The 12,947-nt window shown below is 45.5% G+C and overlaps 1 protein-coding gene across 3 annotated transcripts in view; it reads left to right on the top strand.

The window, feature by feature from the left end:
• Nucleotides 1–1,006: 1,006 nt before the first annotated feature.
• Nucleotides 1,007–12,947, top strand: part of LOC115125737 (cytospin-A-like) — a 38,829-nt gene continuing 26,888 nt past the window's right edge. The window contains exons 1-8 of one of the 3 annotated variants that reach the window (XM_029655299.2): nt 1,007–1,135; nt 6,809–7,007; nt 7,127–7,289; nt 7,407–9,109; nt 9,266–9,473; nt 9,757–9,830; nt 10,109–10,278; nt 10,368–10,653. In XM_029655299.2, coding sequence (XP_029511159.1) covers nt 6,846–7,007; nt 7,127–7,289; nt 7,407–9,109; nt 9,266–9,473; nt 9,757–9,830; nt 10,109–10,278; nt 10,368–10,653 — 2,766 coding nt within the window. In that variant the 5' untranslated portion in view covers nt 1,007–1,135; nt 6,809–6,845. Of the gene's footprint in view, nt 1,136–6,401; nt 6,511–6,808; nt 7,008–7,126; nt 7,290–7,406; nt 9,110–9,265; nt 9,474–9,756; nt 9,831–10,108; nt 10,279–10,367; nt 10,654–12,947 lie in introns of those variants that run through there. The other 2 variants (XM_029655298.2, XM_029655297.2) reach the window with 2 other exon arrangements.

Raw genomic sequence — 12,947 nt, forward strand, 5'->3', positions numbered from 1 at the left:
TTGTCAGTGTGATACATATAATTTCCTTTATAGTCGCTTCCCTTCTTTCATGAAAAAGTAATATATGGCAACATAAGATACATTGTTATTCTAAATATGTGGAATGGATTTTAAAGTCGAAAAATATGGAATATATTACTCTATGTATGACTTTAGCATTTCAGTGTATGCATACTGTATGTGGAATGAGTATTATTTCAGTACTTGTAAGGTGACATGAGCCTGGCAATAGTTTATCATAATTCATGTATTACTCTTTCTTCTTGGGAATATGTTAGATTTATTCCATGTTTTCTAGTTAACTGTACGAGGCTAAAATGGGACTTGCTGGTCATCCACTGAAACCTTTGACCTTTGTCTCTTTTTCAAATTAGATTTATTTTCTTCTGATGAACATACATGTTTTGTTTTGGAGCTGTAAAAGGGATACTGTATTCTGAGGACAATACATGTTTGGAAGGCATTTGCAGCCTCTGTTTGTACAAAAAAAATGTTAAATAAAATCTCCAGTATCTATGTAAAAAATGTGTCAATGCCTTATATCTTCAAGGCCTAACTGTTGATCCATATTACTAGATTTGACAGATTGCAGACATATCACCAGTGTCACCACATCACAGATTCACTACACGTCATTATTTTATCAAATGAGAAATGTTTCTCAACATCAGCAGAGAACGCCTGTATTTAGATGATATGGCTGGCAAAAAGGACAGGGAGGTATCTGTCAGGCGACATCTCACAATTCGAAGCCGTAATCGGTTTACTATGGTGCTCTATGTACCAGGGTTTATTCGTTACGGTCTCCAGGAAGAGTAACGTTAGCTGCTGCTTCTGCAAAAGGTAATGGGGATCCAAAAAAACAAACCGTTTACGGTTTAAGAACCATACGGAAGCGAACAGAGCTAATGGGATGAAGCGAGGCGGGACCTACCTTTATTTGTCCAATAGAAACTCTCGTTTTCAGTTGGGCGTAAACGCGTTGGTGTGACAACACAATCGGCGTAATGATGACCTCCGTGCTGTCGGCGTCCTGTCAAAGACAAGAGACAGAGGTGGGACGCCGGGGATGGAGTGCGTGAAATTAACAATATTTGGAAACCGATTATCGCTGGTGTGAACGAACGAATTCCAGGTAAAACGGGTTGGACGTGTTTTATATTCTAATGTTGCTTGTGGTAGCTAGGTTATTAGCTAGCTAGTTAACTTCAGCGAGCCAGCAGTGTCTCTGATAATTAGCTAGCTAACGTTACAATGTAACACTATCGAAACAATACACCACACGTATCTAGCTAACTAACGTTAATTAACTAACGTCCAGCTAACCTAATAAAAAATAAATTACCTTTGTCTTTGCTCTCTTTGATTTCGTGAGCTAGCTAACGCTAGCTAAGTCAGCTAGCTAACGTCACTTGAGGAGCTAACGCTAGTTGTCATAATTTCCAGTTGGGACACTTAACAAATTCCGCAGTGTTTATAGCTATAGCGTCGTTGGCTCTGTCAGCCCAGTAGTTCCGAATGGCATAACGTTATAATGACAGATGGTTTTGTTTTCTTTATTCAGTGGCATTTTTATACCAACTTAATCTCAGTTTTACCCAATATATCTTGTCCGTGAGTGCACTGCCAGTGACTTGTGTGTTGTGATCCATTATACGCCAACCAACCTTCGTTATTGCATGAAGTAACCTAACCATATGTCTAATGTAACCATACTAATTTGTGACCGACCGCCTCGATTCGGTCTTACGTTGCAAAATGTGTAATTTCGTTTTTTACATTGGATAAAAGTAGAGACTCCGAACTAGAAGATGCTACATCGTACACAGGAACAATGAGGGAAGTAAATTTTGCTTTGATAGATGATGAACTTGTAACCCCACTTTTGATGAAATGGCCCAGCACACCTACTAGAGAACTCGTCTTTGTCTACACCCATTCAGCATTGTTCACACCCTCTTAAACCTTAGGTGGGACGATCTCTTTAAGGATACACATGTGAGGCCATGTGCTAAACAGAGTGAGTAGTTTTGTAAACAACCAAAGATTTCAAGACTAAAAGCAGTAGCCTACAACAAGGATAAAGTACAAATACACTTTATCTAGTCCTTGACCTATATCCTAATCTGATGTTGGTGCAGGTCATGTTGTTATTCACATTACCGTTACTGTAAACACACACTATATCAAATAAGATGTGCGTTTATTTGTCACATTCACAGGAAACTGAAGGTGTAAACAGTACAGTGAAATGGTTACTTGCATAGTAGCAATATCAAAAACAAAGTGTCCAGATAAATGTTTTATAAATTAAAAATAATAATTATTAGATGCATACCTGACACACTTGTCTAAATTGATGGGTCATGTGAACGAAATGCTATAACCACCCCCCAGACACACCTGGCTAATTTGATGGGTTATGTAAACATCTGACAACGTGGAGTCTTTTGTTTAGACAGCTAGCTAAACAATGAACTGGCATCATCCAAACTCCTCCTACTATCAATACAAACATTGTCATAGCTGTAGTATGAATCTGCAGGTAGCTAAAGAGCTAACCAACTAGGTTCCTTGTCAGCTAGCTAACATTAAGCTGTAACTAGCAATACAAATTCCTTTCTGACTCAAATAATATCACTGCACAGATCATACACGTAATGTTTGCTAGCGAGCCAGCAAGCTAACATTAGCTAACTAGCGAACAGTATGCTTTAACTTGCAAAGAAAATGACTTTTTGACAAAATTAGAAATGTATATTATCTGAAAATGTAGCTAGACTCTTCCCCGAATACATGGATGGCGGACTGGAACCATTTAACTCTGTTCTGTTTGTAGCTACATCTTGTTTGGCCAGCGTTGTCAAGTCACTCTGGTTCACACTGACCATGGTGTGTGCAGAAAGTAGCCCATCACTTTTTCCAACTGATCTGTCGATAGTACCTGCTAAATTCAGTGCATAAATGTTGTTGAGAAAGGTAGCAAAACTTTTTTTGTAGTTCTCGATGGCTAACGTTATATCTTTCAAAAACAGCGCGGTAGATAGGACTATTAACACATGCTAAGCAGCTCTCGCTATAGACAGAAGCGTTCTACATGGGAGACCAATCCAAACTCATCTCTCGGCATGTCCAGCCCATCCATTATCTCAGCCAATCATGGCTAGCAGGAAAGTTCCTGTCTTTTTCCATGGCTAAACCAACTAGGCTCATAATTTAACTTTTATTTGTATTTACGGATGGAGTACAAGTTTGTTATTACAGCACATGCAAGTTCACATGTTCCAGAAGGCATTTCTGGGGGGAAAACACTATTTGATCAAATAAAAAAATACATGCCACTCCTGTGAAGTAATGATGTGCGGCATATGCCTAGTTTCCTGAAACGAGTCACATTTGACTGCCCCATATTTACATTTACAATGTTACGTCTAGTCTATGAGTCCAGGCTGGCCAGGCAGCACTCTTATAGGGCGCATGGTTTTTAGGAGCAAGATGAGGAATTTGAAGCGATAGACTAGCCTATCTAGTGTATGATTTTTATTCTCGCTCTGCTTATACATTGAAAGAGTGCAGCTTAAATACATTGTGGAGCAGCACATGTGGGCCTATTCTCTATATAAGCATGGACAGTGAATCATGTTCTGGGTTTTGTGACAGCATTCCTTATGCATTCCTCTTCTGTGATGCTCAACTCGGGGTGTTCTTGATGTGATAGGGTACCTGTCAGGAGCTGTAAATGGTGGTGCAGATGGCCTCTTAGAAGACGGCAGTGTTTTGAAAACCTGCCGCATATTCATTTGAGGTTCGTTTGTGGGATTCAGCAGTGTTTACCGTCCTGTGTGAGAGACCGAGTCGTACTCCAACAATGCTCACTTAGTCTAACTGGTAGTCATCAACCATTCAGCTGATCTCCTATTTCCTTCCTGCCCCCCCGTACAACCCTTTGTCCTCTACACCTTTGTCTATCTCTACTCTCTAGTTATCAGCATTGTTTCCTGGTGATTGTGTCGAAAGTCTGTCCGTTCTCAAGCCTCAGCAGCACCAATCTATATAGGCCTAGTACAAACCATACTATGCATAGTCCCTGCTCACTTCCTCCAGTAACTATCTGGTCTGCTTTAGTTTATTTTGTCAATATTTTCGGCAGGGTAGCCTAGTGGTTAGAGCGTCGGACTAGTAACCGAAAGGTTGCAAGTTCGAATCCCCGAGCTGACAAGGTACAAATCTGTCGTTCTGCCCCTGAACAGGCAGTTAACCCACTGTTCCTAGGCAGTCATTGAAAATAAGAATTTGTTCTTAACTGACTTGCCTAGTAAAATAAAGGTAAAAATAAAAATAAATTATTGGAACTGCATTGCTTGTAAGTAAGCATTTCACACTAAGGTCTACACCTGTTGTTCAGCGCATGTGACAAATACAATTTGAGTTGAGTAAGCCATGCTCAGTGGGGATCCAAAGACTCAAGACTCAGCTCAGCTGACTTTTACCCATTCAGTGGCTCACTCAAGGTTAGGCTCGATCATTAGACTCTGGCTCGCCCTTGGCCTGTCCACTAATTGCATTACCATTCAATTAGATTTTAATCATAGGCAACTGATTCAAGTTGTAAGCTAAGAGTGCATTAAGAAAGCCTATAATTTAAAGCTATTTCAGTTCTGTCAAATTTTTATGTTTCTCCTTCTTCTTTTTTTTAAATGGGTGAAGCTATTTAACATGTGGACTTGAAACAACAGAAATACATCTGCTGACTGACTGTCCGACCATTTGAAATTCCTGTGTGTGTGTGTGTGTGTGTGTGTGTGTGTGAGACTAAATGTGAAATGAGGGAGTATATCCTATTCTCACACACCACTGAGTGAAGAGTTGGTGGAAACATCTAACTGCTAGTGGCTATTACCATGTCGTCCCATCCCCCTCTCCTCTTGAAGTCCAGAATTCCAGCTAGGTTATGTTAGGATTTCGTAGTCTGTTATTGTCCGGTCCATCTTCAGGGAAGAATGTCTAACCTGACCCCCTGGTACTAATATCATGAAGCTCACCATGGCCAGCCTATGTTTATTTACTGTATTTGAGGCCTATGTATTCTTTCATTTATTTTTAAATAGCTAAATTCTTCTGGTAGTGGTTGTAAATAATTTAGCATAATGCTTCACTCTACAGAAGGATCTAGATTAGTTCATGTCTTCACCACTGCCACTCATTCTGTGTCTGACTGGTCTTGTTGGGTTGTTTCAAGTAAGCCTTTCTAGAAACTGTCTGACTCAGGGTGGTGTTGATGTCTACTAGCCTCTTGTTTGAACATGATGCGCTACAAGGATTGTCCCTGTTACTGGAGGCCCCATCCCAGCCAGTGATCCATGTTGGTGGGCTGCTGTCTAAGGTGTGTCTCCAGGCGTCTTTGTCTTGTCTGTCCAGGGTGCGTCTCCAGGCGTCTTTGTCTTGTCTGTCTAAGGTGTGTCTCCAGGCGTCTTTGTCTTGTCTGTCTAAGGTGTGTCTCCAGGCGTCTTTGTCTTGTCTGTCTAAGGTGCGTCTTTGTCTTGTCTGTCCAGGGTGCGTCTTTGTCTTGTCTGTCCAGGGTGCGTCTTTGTCTTGTCTGTCCAGGGTGCGTCTTTGTCTTGTCTGTCCAGGGTGCGTCTTTGTCTTGTCTGTCCAGGGTGCGTCTCCAGGCGTCTTTGTCTTGTCTGTCCAGGGTGCGTCTCCAGGCGTCTTTGTCTTGTCTGTCCAGGGTGCGTCTCCAGATGTCTTTGTCTTGTCTGTCCAGGGTGCGTCTCCAGGCGTCTTTGTCTTGTCTGCAGTACAAACAGGTCAAGTTCAAAGACAAGGGGGCTGGGAAAAGGAAATGTTTAGTAGTGGTCATAATGGTCAAGATTTATCTTGTTATTTAAATCAACTGATCTGTGAGTGGGGGACTTAGACTTCATCAGGCAGGCAATATGTGATTCATTCTAGGTGATGGCGAGTAGCCTGTTGAATTTGAATAATCAGTCTTCAAGAAGGAGAGGGTCGCCATCTCAGACAGGCCGGCATGTAGTAGAAGAATTCCAAAGGCCAGCTACTGTACTGAAAGTGAAATGTTATGACTAAAGTGAGGGATTTTTTTCATTGCCTGGGCACCGTTATAGGCCTGCACACAAAGGCTCCTCATGCCTTTTTAAGGCAAGGCCCAGCTGGCCTGCCCAGACCACAGTTACTGCAGCCGCAGTTCAACCGCCTCATGATGATGTGATGAGAGAGGCAGCTAGCTACACGCTTGAGACGTCCAATCACACGCTTTGCTTTGTGTGCTTTCAAACCTGCATCCAATGACCGTTCTCACCATGTGGTCTGTGTTTGTGTCTGAGAAGGAGGTAGTGCTGGCTGGCGTTTGAACATAAATAGACCGCAGCACGGGAGAATTGTAGTCATTTAGTCTCTCCTCCAGATTAAACAGCAACTCCTTAGCTAATACCTAGCCTCTAGATCACAGGCCATGTCTTCTCCCAAGAAAACTACTACCGCAGGCATCAGGTAACTAACAGGATTTTCAAAAGGCAATCTAGGCTAATTGAGTGTTCTTGCAATAGATTTAAAACTAATGATTTACAAACTAGTATTTAGAGGGGCTGCATCCTATAAAACTTGTAGTTTTTAGGCTAAGCGCTTGTCAGTCTTGTTCTTTAGTATTTATAGTAGCTGTAAGAGGTTGTTGACTGAGGTTAATTATGGTTTCCCCTCTGGCTAAGAAACAAAGAAACCCTCTGATACATGCATGTGTTACCGTATCATCCTGTTATTAACTCATCTTGTGTGTTTTTGTTCCACACAGACTACGCTGTAAATGTCAGAGAAACCGAGAGCCCAGTATGAGGAAAGCAACCAGGCCAGTGGCAGGCGTCTCCAAAGCCACAGCCGCAGTCACCAAGGCCCAGACCGTTGAGAAAGTCAAGCCTGAGGGCGTCACCGCCACCATGGGCACAGCCGGCAAGATTACAGCCAAGACCTCTGCCACCGCGCCACTGTCTAAGGTACGAATGCAGAAGGCAAAAGCACTGGCTTCATACTGCAACGACAACCATGGAAGCCCCTTTTTATCTTTATAGGTCCAATAGCTGGTATGATAACTGTCATGTTTCTCTTTGGCCAGGCGAAGAGCAATGATGACCTTCCATCAGTAACAACAGCAGGCAGTGGAGCCTCTGCTGGGAGCAGCACTATTCCCAAGGCGAAGAAGACTAGCTCTGTCCACTCTTCAAACTCCTCTACTACAGGTACCAGCAACCCAGAGGGCAAGACAAAGACCAACTCCGGTACATCATCAACACATAGAGCTACTTACAGACTATGCTCTGTTTGTGATTAGCTCTGACCCATATAAAAATGCCAACTTCTTGACCTTCAATAATGTTCTGTATTGTACTCCTCAGGCAAGCGTGGGACCTCCTCCGTGGTGAAGGAGCTTGGTTCATCCCGGGAGGGACTGCGGGAACGCTCCAGAACTTGCACCACCAGCAGGAAGCTCTCCGGACCCTCCGATGCCTTGTCACCGCCAAAGAGAGTCCGCTGCCGGACTGTAACTGAATCTGAGTCCCGTATGAGCAAGTCCAGGTCGAACGGGCAGCTCAGCGACAAGACAGTCCTGGAGAGCAGGGTGAAGGACCTGCTGGGCCTGGCCAAGAGCAAAGACGTGGAGATCCTCCACCTGCGCACAGAGCTCCGGGGCATCCGTGTCCAGCTAGGCCTGCCCGAGGAGGAGGAAGAGGATGGGGGGAGCAGAGCCAGAGAGGAAGGCGAGGGAGAGGAGACGGCTGAGGTTAAGCCTCCACAGGACCAGTCGAAGGAAGCCCCTACTCCTCTCATCTCTGCAGACGTGGAATCCACCCTGCTCTTGCTACAGGACCAGAACCAGGGGATCCGCGGAGAGCTGAACATGCTGAAGAGTGAGAACCGCATGCTGAAGGACCGGCTCAACGCCCTGGGTTTCTCCCTGGAACAGAGGCTGGACAGCCCCCTAAAGACCCTACAAGGCCCCTGCCTTAGCTCGGATCTTCTCCCAGCCCGCAATGGCAGTTGTGGAGATGGAGGGTGCCCACGGGCCTCTTTTTTACATGAGGTCTCCCCTCACAGCTCTGCCTGCGACTCTACTGAAGACCTTCTTGACCCCCGGCGAGTCATCTCCCCTGAGGTGGCCGACAGCGAATGCAGCGAAGCCTACCAGCCAATCACCTCCAGCGATGATGCCCTGGATGCCCCCTCTGGTTCTGCCTCTGCCTGCGGCTCCTCCTCCGAGTCAGAGGGCGGGCCACCGAGTCACGGCGAACGCTCCCGTAGAGGCAGTAGTGGCAACACCAGCGAGGTGTCGGTGGCCTGTCTAACGGAGCGCATTCACCAGATGGAAGAGAACCAGCACTGCACCTCTGAGGAGCTCCAGGCCACACTACAGGAGTTGGCTGATCTGCAGCAGATTACCCAGGAACTAAGCACAGAGAACGAGCGACTGGGCGAGGAGCGGACCATCCTGGTGGATTCCCTGTGCCAGCAGGGCGACCGGCTGGAGCTTTACTGCCGGCAGATGGACTACTTCCGGGGCCTGCTGGATGAGCACCGCGTGGCGTACGCCCCGGCCGACGAGGAGGACACTAAGAGCGGGCGCTACCTGGAGCTGGAGCGCCGCTACGTGGACCTGACGCAGGGCGCCCACTTCGAGAGGGAGCAGCTGCTGGGGGTGCAGCAGCACCTGAGCGGGGCGCTGAAAATGGCAGAGCAGGACAACGCCGAGGCCCAGGGCCTCATCTCAGCGCTAAAGGAACGGGTGCACATGGCAGAGCGGCAGGCTGATATGGAGCGCAGGGAAAGAGCGATGGCCGCCGCAGAGCTGGAGGCCATGAGGGAGGCGGCTGGGGGGGAGCAGGCGGAGCTGGCTCGGTGCAGAGTCCAGCTGGAGCAGGAGAGGCAGAGGGTGGCTGAGCTCTACTCCATCCACAATGCCGGGGACAAGACGGACATCCGCCACCTGCTGGAGAGCGAGAGGAGGGACAAGGAGAGGGCAGAGGCTGAGTCTGTTCAGCTGCAGGAGGACCTGGACCACACCCACGACGAGGCCGCCAGGCTACAGGACGGCATCCGCAAGGTCACATATTCTCATAGTTAAAACGCTTTCCATTCAGATTAACCATCAGTCCGGGATATTTTTTAAGTGTTAGTATTTCTCCCAATTCAGATCTTTCGTATGTTCATGACACGTGTGCTCACACATACATCTATGTGTCTCCCATTCTCCCGTCAGCTGGAGGAGGACTTCCGTGCGTTCCGTGGCGAGGTGCAGAAGCAGTTGGCTGAGCAGAAGCGGGCCCTGGCCCAGCAGTGTTCTGAGCTGGAGGAAAGGGACACAGAGGTCTCTGACATGAAGGAGACCATTTTTGAGCTGGAGGACGAGGTGGAGCAACACAGAGCCCTCAAACTCCACGATAACCTCATGATCACAGACCTGGAGAGTGAGTGTTGGATGGACGCTAGGTTACATCCCCAAATGGCACCCTACCCTATTCCATTTGTAGTGCACTACTTTTAACCAAGGCCAACAGGGTTCTGGTCAAAATGTGTGAACTATTTAGGGAATAGGGTGCTATTTGGGATGTGGTAGCTCTCAGGTAAATGGACTAGGGGGAAACCTGATGTGTGACCACAAGGTGGGGATGTGGGACCATTATAACACATCCAAGTAAGCCAGTTTATTCCATCTCCATTCATTTAATCATTAATCATTTTTTCTTTCAGACTCCGTCAAAAAACTACAGGACCAAAAACATGACATGGAGCGTGAGATCAAGATTCTGCATCGAAAGCTACGGGTAATTTGGGGAAGCGGGAGGAATACTGTCCTGTGCCTCATCCATATCTGAGTTAAATGTTGCTCTTGTATGGAACATAACATGAAGATATTTAACACAGATGTAATAAACATGGGTGTTAACATGGGGGTGAACATGGGGGTGAACATGGGTGTGAAGTCCCTTAGTGTTAGCCCATGGCTGTATCCCTACTCCCTATATAGTGCACTACTTTTGACTAGGGCCCATAGGGACCCATGTGATGCGTGTCCATATGTGTTCACACCTCCCCGTTGCAGGAGGAGTCTATGGAGTGGCGTCAGTTCCAGGCCGACCTGCAGACGGCGGTGGTCATCGCCAACGACATCAAGTCCGAGGCTCAGGAGGAGATCGGGGACCTGCGGCGCCGCCTACTGGACACACAGGAGAAGAACGAGAAGATGAGCAAAGAGCTGGAGGAGCTCAAGAAGTATGTGGTCTTTGTTGTTGTTGTGTGTGTGTGTGTGTGTGTTCCAATCTCCCTGTGTCAAAGATATTGACCATCTGTTATGTCTCTAGGCAGGATGAAGAGAGGGGCAGGGTGTATAACTACATGAATGCAGTTGAGAGGGACCTAGCTGCCCTGAGGCAGGGCATGGGTCTCAGCCGACTCTCCTCTACCTCCTCTGAGCCCTCTCCAACCGTTAAGACCCTCATCAAAAACTTTGACAACGCCTCCACTGCAGGCCCTGTCCCAACCTCCCCCACAGCAGCCGTGCCAGCAGTTACCACGATGGTTGCCCGTACACCCCTCAGCCCCAGTCCTCTGAAAACCCCACCTGCTGCTGCTATCTCTCCCATACAGGTAAGAAAAACACCCGATGGTAGCCCATAAACAGCATTCTGAACCAGGTCACCAGGCAGCACAGGTCATCCCTGAGAAGGAGGAAGTTGTAGGTCTCTAACCCCATCCTGATTGGTTTGTTAGATGTCAGCCCCTTTATCGTTCCTTTGTCATTGTCTTTGTAGAACTACTGAGAATTCCAGACCCATGCAAGACCTGATGGTTTCTACCCTAACAGTCAAGATGTCCTCTTCAAGTTAACTTGAGATTTATGCTCTGAATAGGTGGCACATGACCATTATGTCACAAAACAGGATGTTTGTGTGTCAAGTCGGGTTGGATGGAGAATGAGGAAGGGTGATTCTTGAACATTAACAATTTAACTTCTAATGGGTTCAGTTTAATGTCTTGGCCAACCTTTGGTTAGAACAGGCCCAACGGCATTTTAACTTTCACAAGACCAGTGAAATAAGGCAGGCTTTCAGAGCTAGCACTGCAGCATGTTGTTTGAGTTAAGCTCCTGTGTTGGTTGCCAGTACCAGCTATGTTAGCCTTGCTCATTCTAAACTGGACTTGACACTCAGTCTGACCTTTTGGGGAATGGAGCATCTGAAGCTCTAGATATCAGAGAGATCTGTCTCCACAGAAATAGAGCAATGTGTCTTGAATTAGGCATAATTCTTTTACAGGCTAAGTTTAAGTGCAATTGATAGATTTTTTTTTAAAATTGTAGGCTACATGTTCACAATTATACACTGGCTTCTAAAAAGAAGCCTTAAACCTCTGGGATATGTGGGACGGTAGCGTCCCACCTCGCCAACAGCCAGTGAAATTGTAGGGTGCCAAATTCAAAACGACAGAAATCCCATAATTAAAATTCCTCAAACATGCAAGTATTTTACACCATTTTAAAGATACACTTGTTGTAAATCCCACCACCGTGTCCGATTTCAAAAAGGCTTTACGACGAAAGCACACCAAACGATTATGTTAGGTCAGTACCTAGTCACAGAAAAAAACAGCCATTTTTCCAGCCAAAGAGAGGAAATCTAGATAAAATTCATCACTGAACTTTGATGATCTTCATCAGATGACACTCATAGGACTTCATGTGACACAATACATGTATGTTTTGTTCCATAAGGTTCATATTTATATAAAGAAATCTCAGTTTACATTGGCGCGTTACATTCAGTAATGTTTTGCTTCCAAAACATCCGGTGATTTTGCAGAGAGCCACATCAATTTACAGAAATACTCATCATAAATGTTGATGAAAATACAAGTGTTATGCATGGAACTTTAGATCAACTTAATGCAACCGCTGTGTCAGATTTCAAAAAAGCTTTACCGAAAAAGCACACCATTCAATAATCTGAGTACAGTGTTCAGACAACAAAACAAGCCATACAGATATTCGCCATGTTGTGGAGTCAACAGAAGTCAGAAATAGCATTATAAATATTCACTTACCTTTATGTTTTTATCATAAATCTTCAATAATGTTTCAACTGGAGAATTCCTTTGTCTGTAGAAATGCGATGGAACGCAGATCACTCTCACGTGAGCAGGTGTGATCAGCTCATGCCACTCTAACAGACCTCTGACTCATTCAGCTCTCATTCACCCCTCCTTCACAGTAGAAGCATCAAACAAGGTTCTAAAGACTGTTGACATAGTGGAAGCCTTAAGAAGTGCAATATGGCCCCATAGACACTGTATATTCGATAGGCAATGAGTTGAAATACTACAAACCTCAGATTTCCCACTTCCTGGTTGGATTTTTCTCAGGTTTTTACCTGCCATATGAGTTCTGTTATACTCAGACATCATTCAAAGTTTTAGAAACTTCAGAGTGTTTTCTATCCAAATCTACTAATAATATGCATATATTAGCAACTGGGCCTGAGTAGCAGGCAGTTTACTCTGGGCACCTTATTCATCCAAGCTACTCAATACTGTCCCAAAGAAGTTAAACAAAAATACCTTTGGTTGGTCTTCATATTGCCACCACCAAAGTGTAAATCAACATACACAGGGAGCCAATTCACTCAATCACTCTGTAACATTGTTCATTTGGATCGGTGGGTTCTGTCTGTTTGGCACGCAGCCAATTTTTTCAGTGAATTGGAAGGTCGCTGCCTGCGTTATTTTTGGTTCAAGCTATAGGAAAATCTCTTCCGTGAAACAAAGCTCTGTATAGCAGAGCAGACAGACGATGGTCATGAAACATTCATTTACCCTGTGGAGTTTATTTTGAGAGCGGTCAATATAGCAGGCGCCAGGAAGATGCCCGTCCCTCACTCTGAGGGACC

This window comes from Oncorhynchus nerka, linkage group LG19 (assembly GCF_034236695.1).
Source record: "Oncorhynchus nerka isolate Pitt River linkage group LG19, Oner_Uvic_2.0, whole genome shotgun sequence".
In the NCBI taxonomy this organism is placed as follows: domain Eukaryota; kingdom Metazoa; phylum Chordata; class Actinopteri; order Salmoniformes; family Salmonidae; genus Oncorhynchus; species Oncorhynchus nerka.